General features: G+C 42.0%; 3 protein-coding genes across 3 annotated transcripts; all 3 read right to left on the reverse strand.

Annotated features, from left to right (window-relative positions):
• Positions 1–485: 485 nt before the first annotated feature.
• Positions 486–9,404, reverse strand: LOC112570466 (anti-sigma-I factor RsgI6-like). The gene is made up of 12 exons (XM_025248892.1): positions 9,142–9,404; positions 7,089–7,234; positions 6,789–6,887; positions 5,728–5,887; positions 5,588–5,633; positions 5,127–5,285; positions 4,494–4,549; positions 3,601–3,738; positions 2,657–2,828; positions 2,066–2,176; positions 1,026–1,244; positions 486–836 (listed from the first exon to the last, which is right to left on the reverse strand). Exons 1-12 carry the CDS (start codon positions 9,333–9,335, stop codon positions 615–617), a joined length of 1,722 nt encoding a protein of 573 aa, XP_025104677.1. The 5' UTR covers positions 9,336–9,404; the 3' UTR covers positions 486–614.
• A 3,267-nt stretch (positions 9,405–12,671) lies between these two features.
• Positions 12,672–17,864, reverse strand: LOC112570468 (anti-sigma-I factor RsgI6-like). Its single transcript, XM_025248894.1, is given in 11 exon segments — positions 12,672–12,932; positions 12,934–13,023; positions 13,194–13,412; positions 13,770–13,881; positions 14,331–14,501; positions 15,206–15,343; positions 15,580–15,635; positions 16,209–16,367; positions 16,663–16,708; positions 16,806–16,966; positions 17,763–17,864. Coding segments are annotated over 10 exon segments (1,167 nt in total). The 5' UTR covers positions 16,850–16,966; positions 17,763–17,864; the 3' UTR covers positions 12,672–12,800.
• Positions 17,865–22,120: 4,256 nt separating this feature from the next.
• LOC112570311 (anti-sigma-I factor RsgI6-like) lies at positions 22,121–24,846 on the reverse strand (the record flags this gene model as incomplete). The annotated part of the gene is made up of 6 exons (XM_025248696.1): positions 22,121–22,462; positions 22,546–22,764; positions 23,602–23,712; positions 24,154–24,325; positions 24,486–24,623; positions 24,785–24,846. Coding segments are annotated over 6 exons (924 nt in total), but the record flags the coding sequence as incomplete, so codon positions are not given.
• Positions 24,847–25,128: the final 282 nt, after the last annotated feature.

Genomic DNA, 25,128 nt, shown 5'->3' on the forward strand with positions numbered 1-25,128 from the left:
AGAGAGTGGGACGTGTTATGCTCCAAGCCATTTTGATTGTAGATTAGTTTGGATATCACTGATCCAACGCAAAATCTTCCCAATGACCACAGACACTTCATTCAGAGACTGACGTCATAAGGAGACTGACGTCATAAGGAGACAAGTCTTCCATCTCGTGAAGATATCGCGATTACACGGCGGAAGGACACAACGGTCGATTTCACTGGATTATTTCGATTTTTAAACATCGGCAACGTAAATAGTGCTAATAAGTGGTAATTAAGTGAGAAATGAATCCTTTATTTCTCCTGTAGTGCTCTCGTGCTCTGTAATTGTAACTAAAAAAGCCGCAGAGAAACATGTTATGGTCTCATTTCTGGAGTTTTGGTGAACAATAAAACAGCGAAAGATCCAATTAAAAAGCATTGTTCTAATTTAATCACTATGTATGAAATGTTCGCCACACGATTACAAGACTGTAAAAATATGAGGTCAACACTAGCTTTTTGAAATACATTTTATTATTCTGGGTTGTCTACAAAACGGTTTTTCTAGTCACGGTGGTGGCCCATGTTTAAAAAAAGGCTTTTCTTTATCCTGATGACTGTTATCTGTGGAAATGAAAGAAATGTCTATTTATGGACGTTGATGGTGACAGGGTGCGCCGTCTTGCCCAGTGAGAAGGTCTGCCTGAGGGCAGTCAGCTCGTGGTTCTGGTAGAAGACAGAGATTTGGTAATCACCATGGAAACCGCGCACAGCAAACTGCTGATTGGCTGTAGACAGGGTATGAGACTCGTGAGTCATCCACTGGTTCTCCAGCAGGTCCAGCACACGCCGCCCAGCCTCCGTCAGCTGCAACAGCGTCAAAAGGGACGCAGATATGAGATGTCAGTCATGTCACGTGACCTGAAGAGCGAGAGAGACAGAGAGAGGAGGTGGGGAAGAGAGATAGAAAACCTTGGCAATTTCCTCATGACGCGTCTGACTGATGCACTGTTGGTGTGTTTGTCCTCGTGATACTTTTTCTACTCCATCACTTACATCCAGATTATTGCCTCTGACCAGAGCGGCCTTCTCGCCAAGGTAATGAGACTGGTCCCAGAAGCCCCAGAACAAGATGCCCTCCACCGCCTCGTGGCCGTACAGGGCGCGCAGTGCTCGCTCATAGTAGTCGGCCCTCTTATGTTCATCAGCGACCTCCACCGTCAGCTCCGTGGCCCAGATGGGCAGACCTGCTTGAGCCAGAGTGTCCAGGCGCGACTGTGGACAGGAGAGATCAGTCACTATTATCTGCTTTATTATTTATTATCTATTATCTGCATTCATGTTCAGAGTATGATACTTAATGGTCGTATGTTAAGGCCATTTAACTGGTTTATTGTGTCCATGGTCCAGCATAAAGATCCCGCCCTTGGTTTACGAAGCCTCGACCTTCCCCGATAAACCGTCATTTCAGTCGGGTGTAGCTGGGGGCTTCCAACCTCAGACCAAATCCGGTATCCAACCCGCTTACTCGCCGAGAGTACTGTATGAGGCATTGAACGCTTTCTTAAAATCTGATTGCTTTCTCTTGGTTTTATTCAAGTCTGTGTAACTTGCCAGAAACAGATGTAGCACTCTAGTAGTGTACGAAGTATAATGTCTTTGCCGCGGGGTGTTGTAGATTTACATCTATATTCTAGAATGTTCGGCACGGCAGTAATGTAAAAGGTAGAATGTCTTTGTTGCGACAAAGTAGAATAGAATGTCTTTGTTCCTTTGCATCTGGACTCTAAAAGGTTCGGCAATGTTCAACACTGTTATAATGTTCAAAGTGAAATGTCTTTTTTTTGCGACAAAGTAGAATGTCATTGTTGCGGGTAAGGTCTCGAATGTTCGGGGTAGGGAGAATAAATAGCAGGGTTGACAGTGGTGTGGGAGCTTTGTGAATTTGAGAGAGAGCAGTTAGGCCAGACGCTGAGCAAAAAACTGAATAAAACACTTCAGTGCGGAATTCAATCTTTGTTATTTCTGGTACGACAGCCCACTCTACGTAGCCATTTGACATGTTGGTTACACACAACAAGGTTTTTGCGTCTCACCTTGATCATCGTGGGGGAGGGTTCCGTTTCTGCTGGAAAGTGGGACTGGACTCCGAGACCGTACAGGTTGACATTGGCTGCCTTAAATTTACGTGCCTGAGCCAGGTAGGCCTGGCAAGACAATATACATCGCATGTAAAAACCATGTCATCAAAACTTGCTTTGTCGCCCAACATGCTTAAGCTTCATCTGAATATTAATTAGAAAAAAACTGCTTTATTTAAGACTTTCGAATAAACAAAAATTGCCCAGGACTTATACTTAGGTTATACTTCTTTAATAGTTTACACACTTACAGACGTTCTCTTACCCACTGGTACCAACACAATGTATCACGTCACTTTACCATTTCATTCGTACATTATTACACAAATAAAAATACTGTTCTTTACACATAGAGTCAAACTAATGTATAAATGTGATATAAACGGCAAAGACATCATTAAGAATCGTTCGCGTAAGCTTAAAATTAGAGCAATCATTTCCAAGTAGTGATCGCAGAATACCTAGGAAAAATAAATTACCTCATTTAAAATTATTGGCAACAAAAGGTTAAAGGTATCGCCTGAAGATAAAGCTGTGAGAACTCACCCCCGTTGAGTCACCACCCCCTACAACATTGTAGTCGTTGAGGAAGAGGTGAACGTTGGGGTCAGCAGCGTGAGTTTCTCGGAAAAGTTCAAGGTTGTAGTTGATGTCATGGAGTTGCCTTTGAAACCAGTATCCATGCAGATTCTCGTTGTTTACATCCCAGTGTTGCACCCTGTGTGGTGAAGACATATCTTAGTATGGCATGAGTATGTGAGTGTGCAATCGTCCTGTCAGTAGTTCAGTAGGGTCACCACCTTACAATAGTTCATTAGGCAGCACATTAGCAGGGAGTTTATTAGAAAGACGGCCTCCACCCTAACATCGTGTTTTCGGTCGGTACTGTATCGTCTGTGTCGAGTATATAGAACATTGTAAGTGAGTATAGCCTATCTCAGCACTTACTTACATTGTTTATACGCAGATTACATTTTTAGGCAGGAATATAATCCGGAATCACCGACGACTATAGTAAGGTCTTTTGCTGAAAAAACTCTTCTTTTTAATTAGAGAGCAGAGTTAAGTTCAAAATACTGTTTCCCCATATCGACACCATTTCCATTCTTGAAATACCGGCCTACAAACATTATCTGTCACAGGTCAAGGACAGCAAACATACGTCATGATTGTACCTGGATACGTTTGCGTTAAATATGCGTATCCATGGAAACATTTGACTCTAGGAGTTTTATCCTCTTTCTATGGCTGGTGATATTTAGACTCATGTATATTGAGAACAAGAGAAAAAATATTCACATAGGTTTAGAAAATAAGACCTTGTACTGAGTTGAACGATTTCAAAAAATGTTTTGCTATCTAACAGACCTTTCAAGATGTGTTGAAAGAAAGGTGTTGAGTTTTGAAGGGTTAATGTGCTTGCTGTTGAATGAGATGTAGTCTTCGAAGGACCATCAAGACAAGACTGAAAAACAGTGAACACCACTCACAGCCCGCGGGTGAGCTGACAAGTCCACTGGATGTGTTTGCGCACCGTGTCGCGCAGCTGGTTTCCGGTCTGACCCCTGACGTAAGTCGGGACAGCCGAGTCAACTGACCAGACAAGGTTATGCCCTCTGACCTTTATTCTGTTTTTAGAGCAAATCAAAACACGGTGACTAAAAATTGATTTTGGATTAATGTGCTGGTATTCCACAGTAATTAACTAAGTAACAATATGCTAGTATTCCACAGTAATTAACTAAGTAACAATATGTTAGTATTCCACAGTAATTAACTAAGTAACAATATGTTAGTATTCCACAGTAATTAACTAAGTAACAATGTGGTAGTATTCCACAGTAATTAACTCAGTAACAATGTGCTAGTATTCCACAGTAATTAACTAAGTAACAATGTGCTAGTATTCCACAGTAATTAACTAAGTAACAATGTGCTAGTATTCCACAGTAATTAACTAAGTAACAATATGTTAGTATTCCACAGTAATTAACTAAGTAACAATGTGCTAGTATTCCACAGTAATTAACTAAGTAACAATGTGCTAGTATTCCACAGTAATTAACTCAGTAACAATGTGCTAGTATTCCACAGTAATTAACTAAGTAACAATATGCTAGTATTCCACAGTAATTAACTAAGTAACAATGTGCTAGTATTCCACAGTAATTAAGTCAGTAACAATGTGCTAGTATTCCACAGTAATTAACTAAGTAACAATATGCTAGTATTCCACAGTAATTAACTAAGTAACAATATGCTAGTATTCCACAGTAATTAAGTCAGTAACAATGTGCTAGTATTCCACAGTAATTAACTAACAATGTCATTGAGTAAGTGTGAGCAAGTCTGTGTACAGAGTGAAATCTCACTAAGTGATTACCCATGGCTTGTCAGTCCTTTGAGAGCATTGACTGCACGGTCGTACTGCAAATTGCCCTGTGATGGGGGAAAAAAAGACTTGAGTGACGCCTGTTTGCTTTTCACAACTGTATAAAGGCGGCCATGTCTCACCCAAGAGTCATTACATATCCCACAACCACACATACAAACAAAACGCACATATTTCCCACAATACAATGGTTTAACCGAAAAAAAAATCGATTTTTTTTTTTGTGGAAGATAATTTCAGGAAGGATAAAAGCAATAAAACCGTATGTTGCAAGATACAGTAAAATCTACAAATAGATTATATATATATAAACATGCAATACTAGTTTAGACAAAGCTCTTGTCTGCTGTCTAAGGTACTGCAGACTGATGACACAAAAGACACACCAATAATAGCTTAATGAACTTCTGGAAATACTAATGTGGGCTCAAAAAGAAGAGGTTAATATGTTACTGAATGAGGAGCACACACACACACACAGGTTAATTCTTTGTAGTTAAACATTCTTCAACTGGTAATACGAGTTTGGATGCGAGCAAAAGACGACTGCATAGATTCCATAACTTGTATACAATCCACAGGGTCAACAATGATGATCATCTATAAAGATTTTCTTCGTCTTACCTGAGTCGGTTCGAGAAAGTCCCACTTGAGGCCGTTCTCCAGCACGCCCCAGTTGAGGTGAGTGTGGATCCAGTCCCGGTACTTCTGCTGCGCCGAGTCCACGTACTTCCACGAGCTGATGGCGCTGCCAAAGGGGAAGGACTTCTTGGTCTGCTTGACCTGCAACAGCCCCACGTCCTCCTCAACATGAGAAACGTGTTTGTGTTTATCCAGTGAGACTGTCAAATACTTCAAACATCTAGTTCATTTAGTCGATGACTACTGTGGGATCATCTTTAGAGGGAGCACACACATCACTGTCCAACATCAACATCCAATGTATCGTGAGATGGTAGGTCAGGGTTAGAACTTAGGTAGTTGTAAGGACATGCCAAGAAGATTTGTGTCATCAGAAGTCAACATTAAAATACTCACAGCACTAATGTTGGTGACAACACACCAGCTGAACTCATCTCACTCACCTCAATCCTCACGTCGTGTGGAGCTATTCCGCTGGCTGTGGTGACACTGAAAAGACAGAAATTAAGTGTAGCAGAATGTTTCACACCTGTATTTTTACATACAGCACGGTCTGAAGGACAAGAAGAAAGGGTTTTCTTACTGGAAGTTGATGTCACTTTTTCTAATTCTGTTGATGACTGCATCAGTCGTCTGTCGCCAGTTATCGGCGTTCACATTAACCTCAACCATGGAGGCCTGGTCCACTAGGAACTCTACACCTCCTTCGGGTCCCTGATAGTAGAAGTTTGCTGACGATATAGCTGTAATACAAATAAACATTGCTTCTTAGTGGCATTTGATAAAGATGAGCACGAAAGTCCAAACCACCAGAGTGGATTTGCACCATCAAAAACTGGACCAGGTGTTGATGTATTAAAAAAATAATAAAGATTCATGTAGCGCATTTTTACTGTGTAGTGGACTCAATGCACTTTACAAATGTTTCTCATTACAGAATCAAAGCAGTTAAAGAACTCATGCAAACAGATACAAAATGGATAAAATACACATACGGACACAGACCAAAACACATCAGCAAACAAAGGGCTAGAGACATGCAAGAGACAAAAGTGGAGACATCTGCTCATGAAGAGTGCCATGGGTTTGGTAGAGGGAAGAACTGGCCATCGAGAAAAGATGAATTTGAGAAGAGACCTGTTCAGATTTCTGATTTAAGGTAGTGCAGGAAGCGGATCGTTCCAACGGCGTGAGTGCAGAGAGCACAGCTGTCCATTGCGACCCTCACAATGATGAGTTGCACAACAGGTCCACGAACAGTCAAGAAAATTCATGGTTTAGTTACAGAAAAGTCTAATCTGCTGACACATAGTTCCTAAGCGGCAGGATGGCGCAGATATGCCAGCAGAGACCACTAGTCCACCATTTAAAGTGGTTCATAAAAAAGAAGCTTCTTGACGTAGACATAAAAGAACAATCGAGAAGATAGCCAGTGGCGTACGAAAAACACAGATCAGACAGTAGACACAACGCGTAATGATACATTGCATTGCCTGATACTGTATGTTATTGCAGTGAGTTGTGCTGCATTGTATTTGACTAGTCACCTCACAGGTGAAACCAGTAACTTTGTCTCCCTCACATTTCTATGGTCGTCATACGCAAGAACTTCCGTCCAGACGTGAGTCTGACAGTCCTGCTCACCTTTGTTAGGAGTCAGGAAGTCGCCCTGCATGAGCACCCATCCATCAGCAACGGTCACCAGGTTGCGCAAAGCCCCAGTGATGTAATCAGTCTGCCCACCTGTAAATTAACAGAATGGACTGTGCTGACTGTTCCTCTGACCTCTAATCACACCATGCGACAACTACTACTATCTTAGACCACAGCTCTACAACAAACTTACATGCTAACAAACTAAACTATATTACATGTTCTTCATTAGCGAAGGTAAGTAATCAATATTAATGAACAAAGGAAGGAAGGAAGAAAGGTAATTCTCGCCTGAGTGAGAAACAGCGATCTCCAACATGAAGTTGTGGCCGATGGCGCTGGACAGCTGGTTGAGCAACTTCACGTAGCTCTGCACCTTGTAGTAAGTCCCGGGCTTGAGATTCACATGTTGTGATGGTCCTTGATACGACTGAGTTCTGCAACATGCAGCATCACCAACCTTCATCTTGCTTCCATAAAAAGCTTTTTGTAAATGAAACTTTGACCTGAGGTGATCAGACAGCTCACAGATCAAGTGGCCAGTCACAAGACAAAGATGATGAGAGGGTTGATAGCAGAGATAATACTTTTGGAACATTCTTGACCAGCAGACCGTTTTTAAAAATATAACACTTATAATAATAAATAAATATCGTTTTTTGTCTTCTTTCACAGTTTTTTTTTGTTTCTGTTGTGGGCTAGCAGTGTATCTCAGTAGCTAGTAAACACTACATACGCTATTGAGACTAAATGCCAATAATGTTGTTTATCCCTGTTTGAAATCAAAAGTACCACAAAAACTATGCTAAAAGTAAACAAACATAAGAACACAGTTCATTCCAAAAAAAATGCTCAAAGATACTAACGAACGGTTAACTGTTTCACTGACCTTTAGCCTTCTAAAATTTATTTGCAATGCGGCAAAGCAGATTGACAGAAGATGATGATGATGATGATGATGATGATGATGATGATGATGATGATGATGATGATGATGATGATGATGATGATGATGATGATGATGATGATGATGATGATGATGATGGAGTTTTATAACGCGCAAAATCCGTATCACAGAGATACGCTCAATGCGCCGGGGTTGCCCAGCAGCATGAAGAATTTCAGGAACAGGGCCGTAGCCCCAAAGACAAACTATCCACAGAGTCTGTAAGTCCTGGAGGCTCACTGGTGCCAGAGCTTGGTGCTAACACTTGCACTAAGTCTGAACGGGAATTAGCAAGGCTACATGCTCGAACTATCCTCCCACCACGTACTCCACGCACAGTTTTCTTCTTAATTAGTCCAAGTTCTCTGCAATATGACAGCAAGTTAATATCCAATAGAGTCTCATTTTCGGCAAGGTCTTTTAACACAGAATCAGAGTAGTATAATTAACTCATTCACAAAAGATGAAAATGATCATATTGCAGTGTGTAGACAAAGCACAACCTCAGTTTGTCCACCCTCTCAATACTGTCGCTGTCCCACAGGAAAATACTGTTGTTAAACACTACTCAGGGAGAAGCCCTGACACTACCATCGCTCACAATACAAGTACACCATAGTCCCAACGGAAAGCCTCTGAACATCAGATCAGGGAAAACCTCTAATTCTGCTGTGGCACTGTCAATGAGTAGAGTAAAGCCAGTATCAAATTCAAGTTCCAGTTTTCACCAAAATTCATAAAAGTACTCCAATAAAATTCACATCAGCAGTTGCAGAAAACCAAAAGGAAAGTTCATACCAAAATTTATACAGTACCAAACGATCTGATGGCTGAAAAGGACCTAAATTGTGAGAGACAATCTGCTGCTTCCAAGCGCATGAACACCACTCACAAACACAGATCCACAAATCAGAAAATGGAAAAACGCAATGCTCAGCAGTGCTGGAAAAGTTACAATGGTTTGTGGGCACAGGTAATCCAGGTGATGCACAGATCTCAAATATGGCAAGATGGCGCGGACGTTACAGTTGAAATAAAATTCTCCAGATAAATGATAGAAGTCACGAAGACACAGCAACCAATCCAGAAAGATAGATAATGATATCACAGAGTCACTGGGCAATAGTAAACAAAATCTGACGCAGATAAACGGGCAAAAACGAAATGTGCCGAAGAGCTGACACTAGTACGGTAGTTAAATGAAGGGACATCACTCTACTCCAGAATAGAAAGCGTAGAAACAAAACTAATCTTACAGACCAAGATAAAGAGGAGTAAAGCGAATCTGAAGACAGAGATTATAGAAAAACCTTTAAAGTATATATTCAAACACAAAGACAACATTAAGTACTAAGACATGACCATAAGAATTATAAAGCGGAGAGTATGTCCAGTCACCTGCCAGAAACCTTGACAGAATGAGAACCAAAGCGCGAGTCGCCAGGAGCAACAAGTTCACATTTGAAGCCCCCGCAGCTCCAGTTGTTCATGGATTCAAAGCCGCCATTGAGGAGCTGTTCTCCTCCCACCAGACAACTCAGCACAACCAGGAGGACGCTGGTCCTCGTCCACAGGTCCACTGGAGTCCACATCGTGAGTGAGGGTAGAGATGGCTCACCTTGCCTCCAGGTCCTTTGCGATGTGAACGAAGACTAAGGAGAGCTGCCTTTTATTTCGTGAAATGTTCCAATCTCCTCCTTGTCCCATTTTTGTCACCCCCAGAGAGCAGTAAATGCTCCAGCTTGACCTTTTCTTATCTGATATTTGCTTATCATCCTTGCTTTTGCAGTGAAATGTTTTACAACTAAATATCGTTCGCATTCTGGTATAGGCGGGGTCTTCGACAGTAACATTAAATATTGGATTTTCATGATATATCCGTCTTATCTATTTACATTTACTTACTGATGAACTAGTCTTGAAGAATGGCGAACATGACAGTCACCTACATTCTATCCGATATCCTGTTTAAATAGGGCAGGGGTCAGTGTGATTTGTGCTGCTGTTGTGTGTTTTATTTCTTTATTTGTCCTTTAGCCAGAAGACATTTGTATCCCTAACCAGGTAACACAGACAAAGTTGAGATGTATCTTACGGTAAAAATCTTACGAGTACATTATATTTTGCAACCTGATATAGTGACATACAATTTGCCAAACGATCAAGAATTCAAGACATTTCCATGATGAAAAAGCTACATGCTGCCAAAACATAAAAGTAGTTCAACAGTGATGATGCAAGGTGACAACATTTTATGAAATTAATGTATATTTTTAAGTTTACTAATCATCAGTTGGTAAAATTCAGAGTCATTCGGTGGATATTGTTCCCTCGAAACCAGAGGTTGACCGGCCTGTAACATCGACAGCATCTTCAAGAAACCTACCCCTGACCTGCCCTAAGGTAACAAATTCTGGTCTCATTTCTTGAGTTTTGCGACAAATACAACAGTTAAAGATCTAATTAAAAAGCATTGTTTTAATATAATCACTTTGTACGAAATATTTGATCACAAGTATAAGCCTGAAGCACCTGATATTACTGGATATTACTGGAGGCCTTTAATAGGAGGCAGGAAGATTTGTTTGCTTAGGGCTTTTTCGCTGACTTCATAATTTTTACAGTTAAAGGGATTCTAAAGGCAAAATAAAACTGCTTAGAATCACGTAAAGAGTAGGATAAATTTGAATCTCGTCTATTTATATGTGTGTTCATGTGGAAAACGTTGAAGGTTTTTAGTAGAATGTTGTGTTTAATAAGAGAAATTACACGGGACTCTTTTTTTGCTTCGACGAAATCTCGTTCTCCGTCACGTGACCATCGTGAAAACCATGCCTCGAGAATGTGCTGCACCCGATTGCCACGAAAAGAAGGGAAAAGAGTCTAAAGTTTCTTTTCATCAGTTTCCTAAAGACAAGATGATACAAAGCGAGTGGTCATACCCATAGAAAGGCTCGATCCCGGTACGAAAAAGCTTTGGGAGCCCAGAGAGTGGGACGTATTATCCTCCAAGCCATTTTGATTGTAGATTAGTTTGGATATCACTGATCCAACGCAAAATCTTCGCAATGACCACAGACACTTCATGTCAGAGACTGACGTCATAAGGAGACTGACGTCATATGGAGACTGACGTCATAAGGAGACTGATGTCATAAGGAGACTGATATCATAAGGAGACAGTCTTCCATCTCGGGAAGATATCGCGAATACTCGGCGGAAGGACACAAGGGTCGATTTCACTGGATTATTTCGATTTTTATAAACATCGGCAACCGAAATAGTGCTAATAAGTGGTAATTCAGCGAGAAACGAATCCTTTAATTATTTCTCCTGCATTGCTCTCGTGCTCTGTAATTGTAACTAAATATATTTTTGAAACGTTAGACCGTCGCCACAGCCTTATCACAAGCCTTGAGTATCCCTTTAAGTCCTTAGGGTTTCTCATCGAGAACATCTAGGCCCTCTAGAACCACCAGTTCTCATTAAGTGTCTGGGGATTAAGTGCTTAGGGATAAAAAGTCTAGGGGATTAAGTGTCGGGGAGTAAGTGTCGGGGAGTAAGTGTCGGGGGTTAAGTGTCAGGGGTTTAAGTGACTAGACACCACTTTATGAAACTTCAAGGGTATAGTTCTCTCTCTTTGACTGTCCTTTGATCCATTACGAAATGGTAACTGTATCTGTGTCACGTGAATTTCAAACACTGTTGCTGAAGCGTTAAAAGTTTAATTTCTGTGGAACTAATGAGCCATAGGCTGTCACCTGCTCAGGTAACAAGGGCAGAAATTGTCTGCTAAACTTGGTTATTTGGCATTACTAGAATGCAATCGTTGAGCTTGATTTCACACCATGTTCCTGCACCTCTCATCTGTCACCACGGAGCACAAATCACCAATCAACATGATACTGCCATAAAATGTGTATATGTGTGTGTCTATACTATGTCTATACTATGTCTATACTATGTCTATAGATAGTACTGACAGAAGAGGACATACCACAATTCTGACATGATGTTGCTTTTCTTCTGAAGGTGGTGCTGTCGTCAATTGTCGGAGTCGACGTTGACCTCGTGTACAGGTCTCGTCTGTTGCAATGTGTACTCCACTTGCCGAACCTTGGTAGTAGAAGGTGGCTGCAGTGAAAGCTTTGAAACAGTTTGTTTGTGTCACCAGGCTGCCATCTCCCAAAAGAGTAAACACATTTGCAAGGACGTTACAAACTGTAATGTCGACGTTGTAGGCTACCATGGATACAGACAGCATCCTTCAATACCCTAACAGGCTGGGAACCTCTGGACCTACCACAGCTAGCCATATAGTAACAACGGTTTATGTCTGACCGCAGCTAGCCCTATGATACTAATGCTTTATGTCTTCCAAAAGCCAGAACTAAAGAAGGTAATGGGTACATTAGAAAGTTTTCTTTGTTTTCCTTTCATGAAAGGAGACAGATACCCGGAGGAAGGCTATTGCTGTTTACAGCACCCATCCCCAGATTCGTTTCGTCACCGTGGTTACCGTCGGCAGGTAGAATGTGGGACCCAATCTTCAATAGCATCGTCTGCGTGTTCCGGGCAGCATTCACATCGCTCCTGTAACCTACTGGGTCGTCAAACCGACAATATCTGTCCAGATCGTAGTGCGTGTGCCCGCCATTGCTTGCTAACAGCTTGAACACGAGGAATCTATCGCGACCGTGACGGTCAAGTCTCAGGTCAGAGGTTATCAGCTTGACCGGTCTGCTAGAGAATTATAGCATCGAAAAGAAAAGCCGCAGAGAAACATGTTATGGTCTCATTTCTGGAGTTTTGGTGAACAATAAAACAGGGAAAGATCCAATTAGAAAGCATTGTTCTAATTTAATCACTATTTATGAAATGTGCGCCACACGATTACAAGAACGTAAAAATATGAGGTCAACACTTGCTTTTTGAAATACATTTTATTATTCTGGGTTGTCTACAAAACGGGTTTTCTAGTGATGTTGGTGGCCCATGTTTAAAAAAAGGCTTTTCTTTATCCTGATGACTGTTGTCTGTGGAAATGAAAGAAATGTCTATTTATGGACGTTGATGGTGACAGGGTGCGCCGTCCTGCCCAGTGAGAAGGTCTGCCTGAGGGCCGTCAGCTCGTGGTTCTGGTAGAAGACAGAGATTTGGTAATCACCATGGAAACCGCGCACAGTCAAACTGCTGATTGGCTGTAGACAGGGTATGAGACTCGTGTGTCATCCACTGGTTCTCCAGCAGGTCCAGCACACGCCGCCCAGCCTCCGTCAGCTGCAACAACGGATATGAGATGTCAGTCATGTCACGTGAGCAGAAGAAACAGAGAGAGAGAGAGTGGGGGAGAAGAGAGAGAGAACATTGGCAATTTCCTCATGATGCGTCTGACTGATGCACTGTTGGTGTGTTTGTCATCGTGATACTTTTCCCACTCCATCACTTACATCCAGGTTATTGCCTCTGACCAGAGCGGACTTCTCGCCGGCGTAATGAGCCTGGTCCCAGAAGCCCCAGAACAAGATGCCCTCCACCGCCTCGTGGCCGTACAGGGCGCGCAGTGCTCGCTCATAGTGGTCTGCCCTCTTATGTTCATCAGCGACCTCCACCGTCAGCTCCGTGGCCCAGATGGGCAGACCTGCTTGAGCCAGAGTGTCCAGGCGGTACTGTGGACAATAGAGATCAGTCATTATTATCTGCTTTACTTAAAGCACTTTCATGTTCAGGTATGATACTTAATGGTCGTATGTTAAGCCCATATAACTGGTTTATTGTGTCCAGGGTCCAGCATATAGGTCCCGCCCTTGGTTTACGGAGCCTCGACCTTCCCCGATAAACCGTCATTGGAATGGGGTGTAGCTGGTGGCTTCCAACCTCAGACCGAATCCGGTATTCCAACCCGCTTACTCGCCGAGAGTACTATGTGAGGCATCGAATGCTTTCTTAAAATCTGATTGCTTTCTCTTGGTTTTATTCAAGTCTGAATAACTTGCCAGAAACAGAACAAGGTTTTTGCGTCTCACCTTGATCATCGTGGGGGAGGGTTCCGTTTCTGCTGGCATGTGGCACTGGGCTCCGACGCCATAAATGTTGACATTGGCTGCTTTAAATTTATGTGCCTGAGCCAGGTAGGCCTGGCAAGAAAATATACATCGCATATAAAAATCATGTCATCAAAACTTGCTTTGTCGTCCAACATCCTTAAGCTCAATATGAATATTAATTAGAAAAAAACTGCTTCATTTAAGACTTTGGAATAAACAAAAATTGTCCAGGACTTATACTTAGGTTATACTTCTATGATAGTTTACACACGTACAGATGTTCTCTTACCCACTACTACTCACCCTTTCATTCGTACATTATTGCGCAAATAAAATACTGTTCTTTACACATAAAGTAAAACTAATTTATGAATGTGGTAGAAACGGTTAAAATATTATTGAGAATCGTTCCTGGGTAAGCTTAAAATTAGAGCAATGATTTCCAAGTAGTGATCGCAGAATACGTAGGAAAAACTAAGTCTCATTTAAAATTACAAAAGGTTAAAGTTATTGTCTGAAGATAAAGCTGTGAGCACTCACCCCGTTGAGTCACCATACATTACAACACCATAGTCGTTGAGGAAGAGGTGAACGTTGGGGTCAGCAGCATGAGCTTCTCGGAAAAGTTCAAGGTCGTAGTTGATGTCATGGAGTGTCCTTTGATACCAGGATCCGTGCAGATTCTCGTTGTTTACATCCCAATGTTGCACCCTGTGTGGTGAAGACATATCTTAGTATGGCATGAGTATGTGAGTGTGCAATCGTCCTGTCAGTAGTTGAGTAGGGTCACCACCTTACAATAGTTCATTAGGTGTCACATTAGCAGTGAGTTTATTAGAAAGACGGCCTCTGCCCTAACATCGTGTTTCCAGTCGGTTCTGTATTGTCTGTGTCGAGTATATAGAACATTGTAAGTGAGTGGAGCCTATCATAGCACTTACTTACATTGTTTATTCCCAGATTACATTTTTTAGGAAAGAATATAATCCGGATCACCGAACACTATAGTGAGGTCTTTTGCTGAGAAAACTCTTTTTAATTAGAGAGCAGAGTTCAGTTCAAAATACTGTTTCCCCATATCGATACCATTTCCATTCTCCATACGTCATGATTGTACCTGGATACGTTTGCGTTAAATATGCGTATCCATGGAAACATTTGACTCTAGGAGTTAACTTCTTTCTATGTCTGGTGATATTTGGACATGTATATTGATAACAATATATTGAGACAATATTTACACAGGTTTAGAAAATAAGACCTTGTACTGAGTTTGTTTTGCTGTCTAACAGACATTTCAAGATACATTGAAAGAAAGGTGTTGAGTTCTGAGAGGTTAATGTGTTTGCTGTTGAATAAGAGTGGTGTTCAAAGGACCACCAAGACAAGACTGAAAAACAGTGAACACCACTCACAGCCCGCGGGTGAGCTGACAAGTCCACTGGATGTGTTTGCGCACCGTGTCGCGCAGCTGGTTTCCGGTCTGACCCCTGACGTAACTCGGCACATAGTTGTCATATGACTGGACAAGGTTATGCCCTCTGACCCTTATTCTGTTTTTAGAGCAAATCAAAACACTGTGACTATAAATTGATTTTGGATTAATGTAATTAACTAAGTAACAATGTGCTAGTATTTCACAGTAATTAACTAAGTAACAATGTGCTGGTATTCCACAGTAATTAACTAATTAACAATGTGCTAGTATTCCACAGTAATTAACTAAGTAACAAGTGTCGTTGAGTGTGAGCAAGTCTGTGTACAGAGTGAAATCTCACTAAGTGATTACCCATGGCTTGTCAGTCCTTTGAGAGCCTGGATTACATGGTCGTACTGATAATGGCCCTGTGATGGGGAAAAAAAGCCTTGAGTGACGACTGTTTGCTATACACAACTGTATAAAGGCGGCCATTTCTCACCCAAGATTCATTATATTTCCAACAACCACACATACAAACAAAACGCACATATTTCCCACGTTACAATGGTTTGAGCCAAAAATAAAAATTTGTTTTGTTTTGTGGAAAATAATTTCAGAAAGGATAAACGTAATAAACCACATATTGCAAGATACAGTAAAATCTACAAATAGATTATATATATATATAAACATGCAATACATAGTTTAGACAAAGCTCCTGTCTGCTGTCTAAGGTACTGCAGACTGATGACACCAAAAGACACACAATAATAGCTTAATGAACTTCTGGAAATACTAATGTGGGATAAAAAAAAAAGGGTAATATGTTACTGAATGAAAAAACACACAAACACAGGTTAATTCTTTGTAGTTAAACGTTCTTCAACTGCTAATACGAGGTTTGGATACGAGCAATGACGACTGCATAGATTCCATAACTTGTATACATCCACATGGTCAACAACGATGTCATCTATGAAGATTTTTTTTCGCCTTACCTGAGTCGGTTCGAGAAAGTCCCACTTGAGGGCGTTCTCAATCACGGCCCAGTTGAGGTGAGTGTGGATCCAGTCCCGGTACTTCTGCTGCGCCGAGTCCGTGTACTTATACGCGCTGACGGCGCTGCCAAAGGGGAAGGACTTCTTGGTCTGCTTGACCTGCAACATCCACGTCCTCCCCATCATGAGACACATGTTTCTTTTATCCAATGAGAGTGTCGAATTCTTCAAACCTCTAGTTTATTTACGTCGATCACTACTGTGGGATTATTTTTAGAGGGAGCACACTCGTCACTATCCATCATGATCCAATGTATCGTGAGATGGTAGGTCAGGGTTAGAACATGTAGCTGTGAGGACATGCCAAGAAGATTCGTGTCATCAGAAGTCGACATTAAAATATTCACAGCGCTAATGTTGGTGACAACACAACAACTGAACTCATCTCACTCACCTCAATCCTCACGTCGTGTGGAGCTATTCCGCTGGCGGTGGTGACACTGAAAAAAGAGAAATAGCAGGTGTAGCAGAATGTTTCACACCTGTATCTTTCCATACACCACGGTGTCAAGTACATGAAGAAAGGGATTTTCTTACTGGAAGTTGATGTCACTTTTTCCTAATTCTGTTGATGACTGCATCAGTCCTCTGTCGCCAGTTATCAGCGTTGACGTTAACCTCAACCATGGAGGCCTGGTCCACTAGGAACTCTACACCTGCTTCGGGTCCCTGATAGTAGAAGGTTGCCGCTGATATAGCTGTAATACAAATAAACATTGCTCCTAAGTAGCATTTGATAAGATGAGCACGGAAGTCCAAACCACCAGAGTGGATTTGCACCATCAAAAACTGGACCAGGTGTTTATGTATTAAAAAGACAATAAAGATTCATGTTGCGCATTTTTTCACTGTGCAGTGGACTCGATGAACTTTACAAATGTTTCTGATTAAAGAATGAAAACAATTAAAGAACTCATGCAAACAGATACAAAATGGATATAATAAACATACGGACACAGACCAAAACACATCAGCAAACAAAGGCTAGAGACACGTTAGAGACAAAGGTGGAGACATCTGCTCATGAAGAGTGCCATGGGTTTGGTATAGGGTAGACTGCTGTCCATTGCGACCCTGACAATAACGAGTGGCATAACAGGTCCACCAACAGTCAAGAAAATTCATGGTTTAGTTACAGAAAATTCTAATTTGTTGACACATAGTTCCAAAAGCGGCAAGATGGCGCAGATATGCCAGCAGAGACCACTAGTCCACCATTTAAAGTGGTTCATAAGAAAAAAGCTTCTTGGCGTAGACATAAAAGAACAATCAAGAAGATAGCAAGTGGCGTACGAATAACAGATCAGACAGTAGACACAACGCGTAATGATACATTGCATTGCCTGATACTGTATGTTATTGCAGTGAGTTGTGCTGCATTGTATTTGACTAGTCACCTCACAGGTGAAACCAGTAACTTTGTCTCCCTCACATTTCTATGGTCGTCATACGCAAGAACTTCCGTCCAGACGTGAGTCTGACAGTCCTGCTCACCTTTGTTAGGAGTCAGGAAGTCGCCCTGCATGAGCACCCATCCATCAGCAACGGTCAGCAGGTTGCGCACAGCCCCAGTGATGAAATCAGTCTGACTACCTGTAAGTTGAACAGAATGGACTGTGCTGACTGTTCCTCTGACCTCTAATCACACCATGCGACAACTACTACTATCTTTGACCACAACTCTACAACAAACTTACACGCTTGCAAACTAAACTATATTTCATGTTCTTCATTAACAAAGGTAAGCAAGCAATATTAATTAGCAAAGAAGGAATGAATGAAGGAAGGAAGGAATGAATGAATGAAGGAAGGAAGGAAGGAAGGAAGGAAGGAAGGAAGGAGAAGGTAATGCTCGCCTGAGTGAGAAACAGAGATCTCCAACATGATGGTGTGGCCGATATGGTTGGGCAGCTGGTTGAGCAGCTTCACGTAGCTCTGCACCTTGTAGTAAGTCCCGGGCTTGAGATTCACTGGTTGTGACGGCCCATGGTACGTCTGAGTTCTACAACATCCATCATCACCAACCTTCATCTTGCTTCCTTAAAAAGCCTTTAGTAAAACTTTGACCTGAGGTGATCAGACCACTCAAAGATCAAGTAGCCAGTCACAAGAAAAAGATGATAAGAGGGATGTTAGCAGAGAAAATACTTTTAAAACAAGCAGAACGTTTTTTTTAAAAATATAACACCTAAAATAATAAATAAATATCGTTTGCTGTCTACTCTCAGCGTTTTTTTTTTTTTTTTGTTTCTGCTGTGGACTAGCAGTGCATCTCAGTACGCTAGTAAACACTAAACATACGCTATGGAGACTAAATGCCAATAATGTTGTTTATCGCTCTTTGAAATTAAAAGTACGACAAAAACTCATTGACCTTTAACCTTCTAAAATTTATTTGCAATGCGGCAAAGCAGATTGACAGAATAGAAAGCATAGAAACAAAAATGATCTTACAGACCAAGATAAAGAAGAGTAAAGGGAATCGGGCGACAGATATTAAAAAGTTCGTTAAAATATGCACTCAAAGACAAAGACAACATTATGTATTAAAACATGACCATAAAAATTATAAAGTGGAGAGTATGTCCAGTCACCTGCCAAAAGCCTTGAGAGAATGAGAACCAAAGCGTGAGTCGCCAGGAGCAACAAGTTCACATTTCAAGCCCCCGCAGTTCCAGTTGTTCAAGCTCTCAAAGCCGCCATTGAGGAGCTGTTCTCCTCCCACCAGACAACTCAGGACAACCAGGAGGACGCTGGTCCTCGTCCACAGGTCCACTGGAGTCCACATCGTGAGGAGTGAGGGTAGAGATGGCTCACCTTGCCTCCAGGTCCTTTGCGATGTGAATGAAGACTAAGGAGAGCTGCCTTTTATTTCGTGAAATGTTCCAATCTCCTCCTTGTCACATTTTTGTGACCCCAGAGAGCAGTAACTGCTCCAACTTGACCTTTTCTTATCTGATATCTCCTTGTCATCCTTGGTTTTGCAGTGAAATGTTTTACAACTAAATATCGTTCGCATTCTGGTGTAGGCGGGGGGAGGGGGGTGGTGGGGTTCGACAGTAACATTGAGTAGGATTTTCATGCCATATCCGTCTTATCTATTTACATTTACTTTCCGATGAACTAGTCTTGAAGAATAAGCGAACATGACAGTCACCTACATTCTATCCGATATGTAGTTTAAACAGGTCAGGGGTCAGTGTGATTTCTGCTGCTGTTTTGTTTCATTTCTTTATTTGTCCTTTAGCCCAGAAGACATTTGTATCCCTAAATGGTAACATAAACAAAGTTGGGATGTATCTTACAGTAACAACCTTACGAGTACATTATATTTTACAACCTGATATAGTGACATACAATTTGCCAAACGATCAAGAATTCAAGACATTTCCTTTTAAAAAAGCTACATGCTGCCAAAACATAAAAGTTAGTTCAACAGTGATGATGCAAGGTGACAACATTTTATGAAATTAATGTAGACTTTTAAGTTTACTAATCATCAGTTGGTAAAATTCAAAAGTCATTCGTGGATATTGTTCCCTCCAAACCAGAGGTTGACCGTCCTGTAACATTGACAGCATCGTTAAGAAACCTACCCCTGACCTGCCCTAAGGTAACAAATTATTGTCTTATTTCTTCAGTTTTGGCGAGAAATATAACAGTGAAAGATCCAATTAAAAAGCATTGTTTGAAATGAACCCCTTTGTACGAAATATTTGATCACAAGTAGAAGCCGTGAAGCACCGGATATTACTGGAGGCCTTTAATATGAGGCAGGAAGATTTGTTTGCTTAGTGCACATTTGTTATCATGGGGTATAACGAATACATTTCAGGTGGAATGGTTGAGTATATTTGCTGTTTTTGTTTTTGTCGCAAACCTGGGGCGGAGTCCGTAGATTGGTAGGTGGTATGATATCTGACACTCGGTATAACACACCGTCGACACCCCCACCTAATGACATTTCACTGCATGCGCTTGTACTAACTTGCAGATCTACACTATAACTTGCTTTACACGAGCCCCCAGCATGCATCACCCTAATGAAAAACACAACTCGGGGCAATTTAGTACGTTTTAAAGATTAACATAATATACCAAAAATATAACAGGGAATACACAAGAACGAGTAACTTGGTAATAAGTTGTCTCCCCTAATTTGGCTGGTTCTTAGGTCGTCCCGTTCCCAATTGTTTCCCCTTACATCTAATGTGTCCAGATATCTAATGAGTCACTGTTCAACTAACCTTAAATCTATTTACACACAGCATACACTACTTCGCACAACACACGCTCGCCACTTATCTCCTTACACCAACAGTCACGTGACCGTGGAGGCCTCCCCTGCTCGACGTCCCAGAACTGTTTGGGTCACGGTCCGTTGCAGCGGCTTCTCTGTGTCCAGCGCAGAGACTCTGGCACTGTCTTGTTTACACAGACTCTGGCACTGTCTTGTTTACACAGACTCTGGCACTGTCTTGTTTACACAGACTCTGGCACTGTCTTGTTTACACAGACTCACTCGTGGCACTCTTGCTCTAGTCTTGCCGTGTGTCACCCCGGCTCTTCCGTCCCTTTAGATCTGGGCGTTGATTCAACAGCAGCACCTCTCAGAGACCGACGTTTCGTCACCAGATTCAGCTTTTACTGGTTTCATCAACAGCTGTTGGTACTGAAGCACTATACACTCTGTTACAGAGCGGGTCAACGCACCTCTGAAATCAACTGTTAAGTCGACACACTACTCAGGCAGGGTTGCAGTGAAGACTTTAGACAGCTTTGAGCCGACTTCAGTCAACTTTACTCCACAAAAGCTTGCAGGCGAAAGACCCTGACGCTGATGTCACTCCCCAGAAGTTTCTAGCCAACAACGCTCCGCTTGCCTCTAGATCTTTCTGTCCAAACTCCAGTTCCATTGGCCAGTCCTGCCACCTGACACACCACAACCAATCACGCCTCACAGCCACCACGAGCCTAAGCTCCCACCGCACACCCGCGTAAATGACGTAATTTCTAGAGAGAGAAATGACGTCATTTCTAGAGTAAAACAGACGTGCAAACCCACACTACAGCCATAACCACACTCTTTCATGACAGCTTTGAAACATTAATGTGCTTTTTCACTGAAATATTGTGCACTTTGGAGACATTTACGTTATCTCTGTTAACTTTGTGGTGATGATGTGTTCTGCAGTCGGCTTATTGAAATTTTATCTGATGTAGCATTTATTTTACAAAGGAATGCAAAAGAGTGGAGATGTTAATCGCTGTAATTTCCAGGGTTGTCCATGGGACATATTTTTCTATCCCGTCCCGTCCCATCCCATGGCAATTTATGCCTGTCCCATCCCGTCCCATCCCACGGGATGTTTCCCATGGGATTCCCATGGTATTAACAATCCTATGGACAACACTGAAAACCACTTTTCGGCTTTTGTTCTATAATTCCTGCTACTTCACATACAATAGATGATTCAGAGGAAAGATTTAAGATTCAGTAAATTTATTTCCAAGTATCGACTACCATGGAAATACAAATGTGCTCCCATCCCATCCCATGGACGTTCCCATGGATTCCCATGGCCCAATGGACAACACTGGTAATTTCAGTTTGCGCCACACTATAACCACGAACTTGTATGACTGGACTGCGGGCAGACGATTTTTTTCCCCCAGTTAACTGCTAAAACGAGGCATGAGACGACATAGCTTCCGGTTTATTCACATTCTGTTCTTAGGCTCACCGAGACTAACAACGAATCACTTAGCAAGAGGCTAAGCCTTGGTCTCGGCAGACAGACACCAGTCCACCTATACACATCCATGCTAGAGCAAGTTGAAGCGTGTTTTGAAATACACTTTATTATTGTGGGTGATCTACAAATTCGTTTTGTTAATGAAGGACAATGTTTAAACAAAGGGTTTGCTAGCCCCATGCTGATGACTGTTGTCTGTGGACATGAAAGAAATGTCTATGTGTGGACGCTGATGGTGACAGGGTGCGCCGTCCTGCCCAGTGAGAAGGTCTGCCTGAGGGCCGTCAGCTCGCGGTTCTGGTAGAAGACAGAGATTTGGTAATCACCATGAAAACCGCGCACAGCAAACTGTTGATTGGCTGTCGACAGGGTATGAGACTCGTGAGTCATCCACTGGTTCTCCAGCAGGTCCAGCACACGCCGCCCAGCCTCCGTCAACTGCAACAGCGGATATGAGATGTCAGTCATGTCACGTGACCTGAAGAGAGAGAGACAGAGAGAGAAAAATCTTCATCACTTACATCCAGATTATTGCCTCTGACCAGAGCGGCCTTCTCGCCGGCGTAATGAGCCTGGTCCCAGAAGCCCCAGAACAAGATGCCCTCCACCGCCTCGTGGCCGTACAGGGCTCGCAGTGCTCGCTCATAGTAGTCTGCCCTCAGATGTTCATCAGCGATCTCCACCGTCAGCTCCGTGGCCCAGATGGGCAGACCTGCTTGAGCCAGAGTGTCCAGGCGGTACTGTGGACAGGAGAGATCAGTCCTGAGTTTTAACCACTATTTTCTGTTTTACTTAAGGCACATTCATGTTCAGAGTATACAGCGTTAGGTTTTCCGCAACTCAAAGGTTGGAGGTAAAGCCAAAGTAACGGGTTCATCGTGTCTAGAGTCCAGCAGAAAAGTCCAGCTCAGCCTGCAAGAGAAACTGAGAAAGGCCCACTCCATTTGTAGTCTTGACATGCAGATCATGAACCTTATGTTAAACTTTTGACTACCCGCTCCAGGTTAGTTGGCCAAATAGAAATATTCGGTCTTGCCACTCGCCGCGTTTCTGCTTAATTAGTTCAAGTCTTTTCGCTTTCACTTTTGCAGAGAAAGAATTATTTGGACTGTCAATGTCGAAGTGAAACATCGCCAAATCTAAAATATAAAACTAGTCTGAAAGTTGAGTGAATATGCACCCTTACACCTATCATAGGGTGGATAGACATAAATAAAAGTTGCGATCGTGCTTTTTGCCTGACTACTAGTGGAGGAAAGGAATGGTAGATTGGATGTCCCACTTCGTAGCCCACAGGTGACCTTAGTAACCCATGAACTCTTGCAGGCTGGGTCCCTCTGCTTCTAACAACTCGACCTTCCCCGATGGCTGATTGTGATGGTGGGGCAGCGAGGCTTCCAACCAGACTCGGCCTCGAACGCACTTGTTTCATTGTCGAAGACACTCTCACACTAAAGACCCTCGCCTAAAGTTTGGCACGAGGCATTGAACGCTTTCTTAAAATCTGATGGCTTTCTCTTGGTTTTATTCAAGTCTGCGTAACTTGCCGGAAAAAGAAAACATTTTCTGCATCTTACCTTCATCATCGTGGGAGAGGGTTCCGTTCCCCCCGGTATGTGGGATTGGACTCCGAGACCGTACAGGTTGACATTGGCTGCCTTAAATTTACGTGCCTGCGCCAGGTATGCCTTGCAAGAAAATATACATTACAAGATTAAATATTATATTACAAAAACATATTTCTGTCGTCAAACATGCTTAAGCAGATTATGAATAAAAAGAAGGAAAACTGTTTTGTTGAAGACACAGGAATGAATGAAAATGCTCCTCGGAAATATACTTAGAATTGTGTAAGCCCGACAGACATTCATTTTCCCACTGGAGACGAGAAAATGATGTATTAAGTGACTTTTTCCTTCTTTTGCAAATTAATTATTATCCAAACAAAAGTACTAAGACGTGAAATACATAAAATATTATTTAGAATCGTTCTGTAAACTTAAAATAAGAACTTAAGAATTTCCAAGTAATGATTGTAGAATATGTAGGAAAAGTAAATTATCTCATTTGAAGTCACCGGGAACAACAGGTTAAAGTTATTGTCTGAAGATAAAGCTGTGAGCACTCACCCCTGTTGATGCGCCAGAACCCACAACACCGTAGTCGTTGAGGAAGAGGAGGACGTGGGGGTCAGCAGCGTGAGCTTCACGGAATATTTCAAGATTGTAGTTGATGTCATGGAGTTGCTTTTGAAACCAGTATCCGTGCAGATTCTCGTTGTTTACATCCCAGTGTTCCACCCTGTGTGATGAAGACACATCTGAGTACAGTACAGAGTACAAAAGACATGTAAGTTGTATTGAAGGACAGTTGTTATTTCGTTGTGAACAGGATTTCTTTTGAATGAGACGTGGTGTCCAAAGGACCATCAAGACAAGTCTGAAAGCATAAGTCCACTCACAGCCCGCTGGTGAGCTGACAAGTCCACTGGATGTGTTTGCGCACCGTGTCGCGCAGCTGGCTTCCGGTCTGGTTCCTGACGTAACTCGGCACATACTGGTCAATGGACCACACAAGGTTATGCCCTCTGACCTTTAGTCTGTTTTTTTGGAGCAAATCAAAGCATGGTGAGTAAAAATTTATTTTGGATTCATGTGTTAGTATTCCACAGTAACTTAACTAAGTAACAATGCTCCTAAGTGTGAAGTCACAAGTTTCACTCATTACCGATACAGAGGTCAAATGTCACTAAGTGATTACCCATGGCTTGTCAGTCCTTTGAGAGCCTGGACTGCCGTTCGTACTGCATAATGGCCCTGTGATGGGAAAAATATTCACAACTGTTTAAAGGCAGCCATGCCTCACTCAAGAGTCATTACATATCCTCACAACCACACATACAAACAAAACGCACATATTTCCACAATTACTTTTGCAGCACATTAAGGAATCTATAATTAACTCAGCAGTAAAATAGTTTTAGCCGAAAAGATTTGAGTTTGTTTTGTGGGATATAATATCGTGAAGAAAAAAAGTAATGCAAACAATATACTGCAAGTTATACTAAAATCTCTTCATATATAAAAGCATACAATACAAACACT

The sequence above is a fragment of the Pomacea canaliculata genome, linkage group LG8 (assembly GCF_003073045.1).
Source record: "Pomacea canaliculata isolate SZHN2017 linkage group LG8, ASM307304v1, whole genome shotgun sequence".
In the NCBI taxonomy this organism is placed as follows: domain Eukaryota; kingdom Metazoa; phylum Mollusca; class Gastropoda; order Architaenioglossa; family Ampullariidae; genus Pomacea; species Pomacea canaliculata.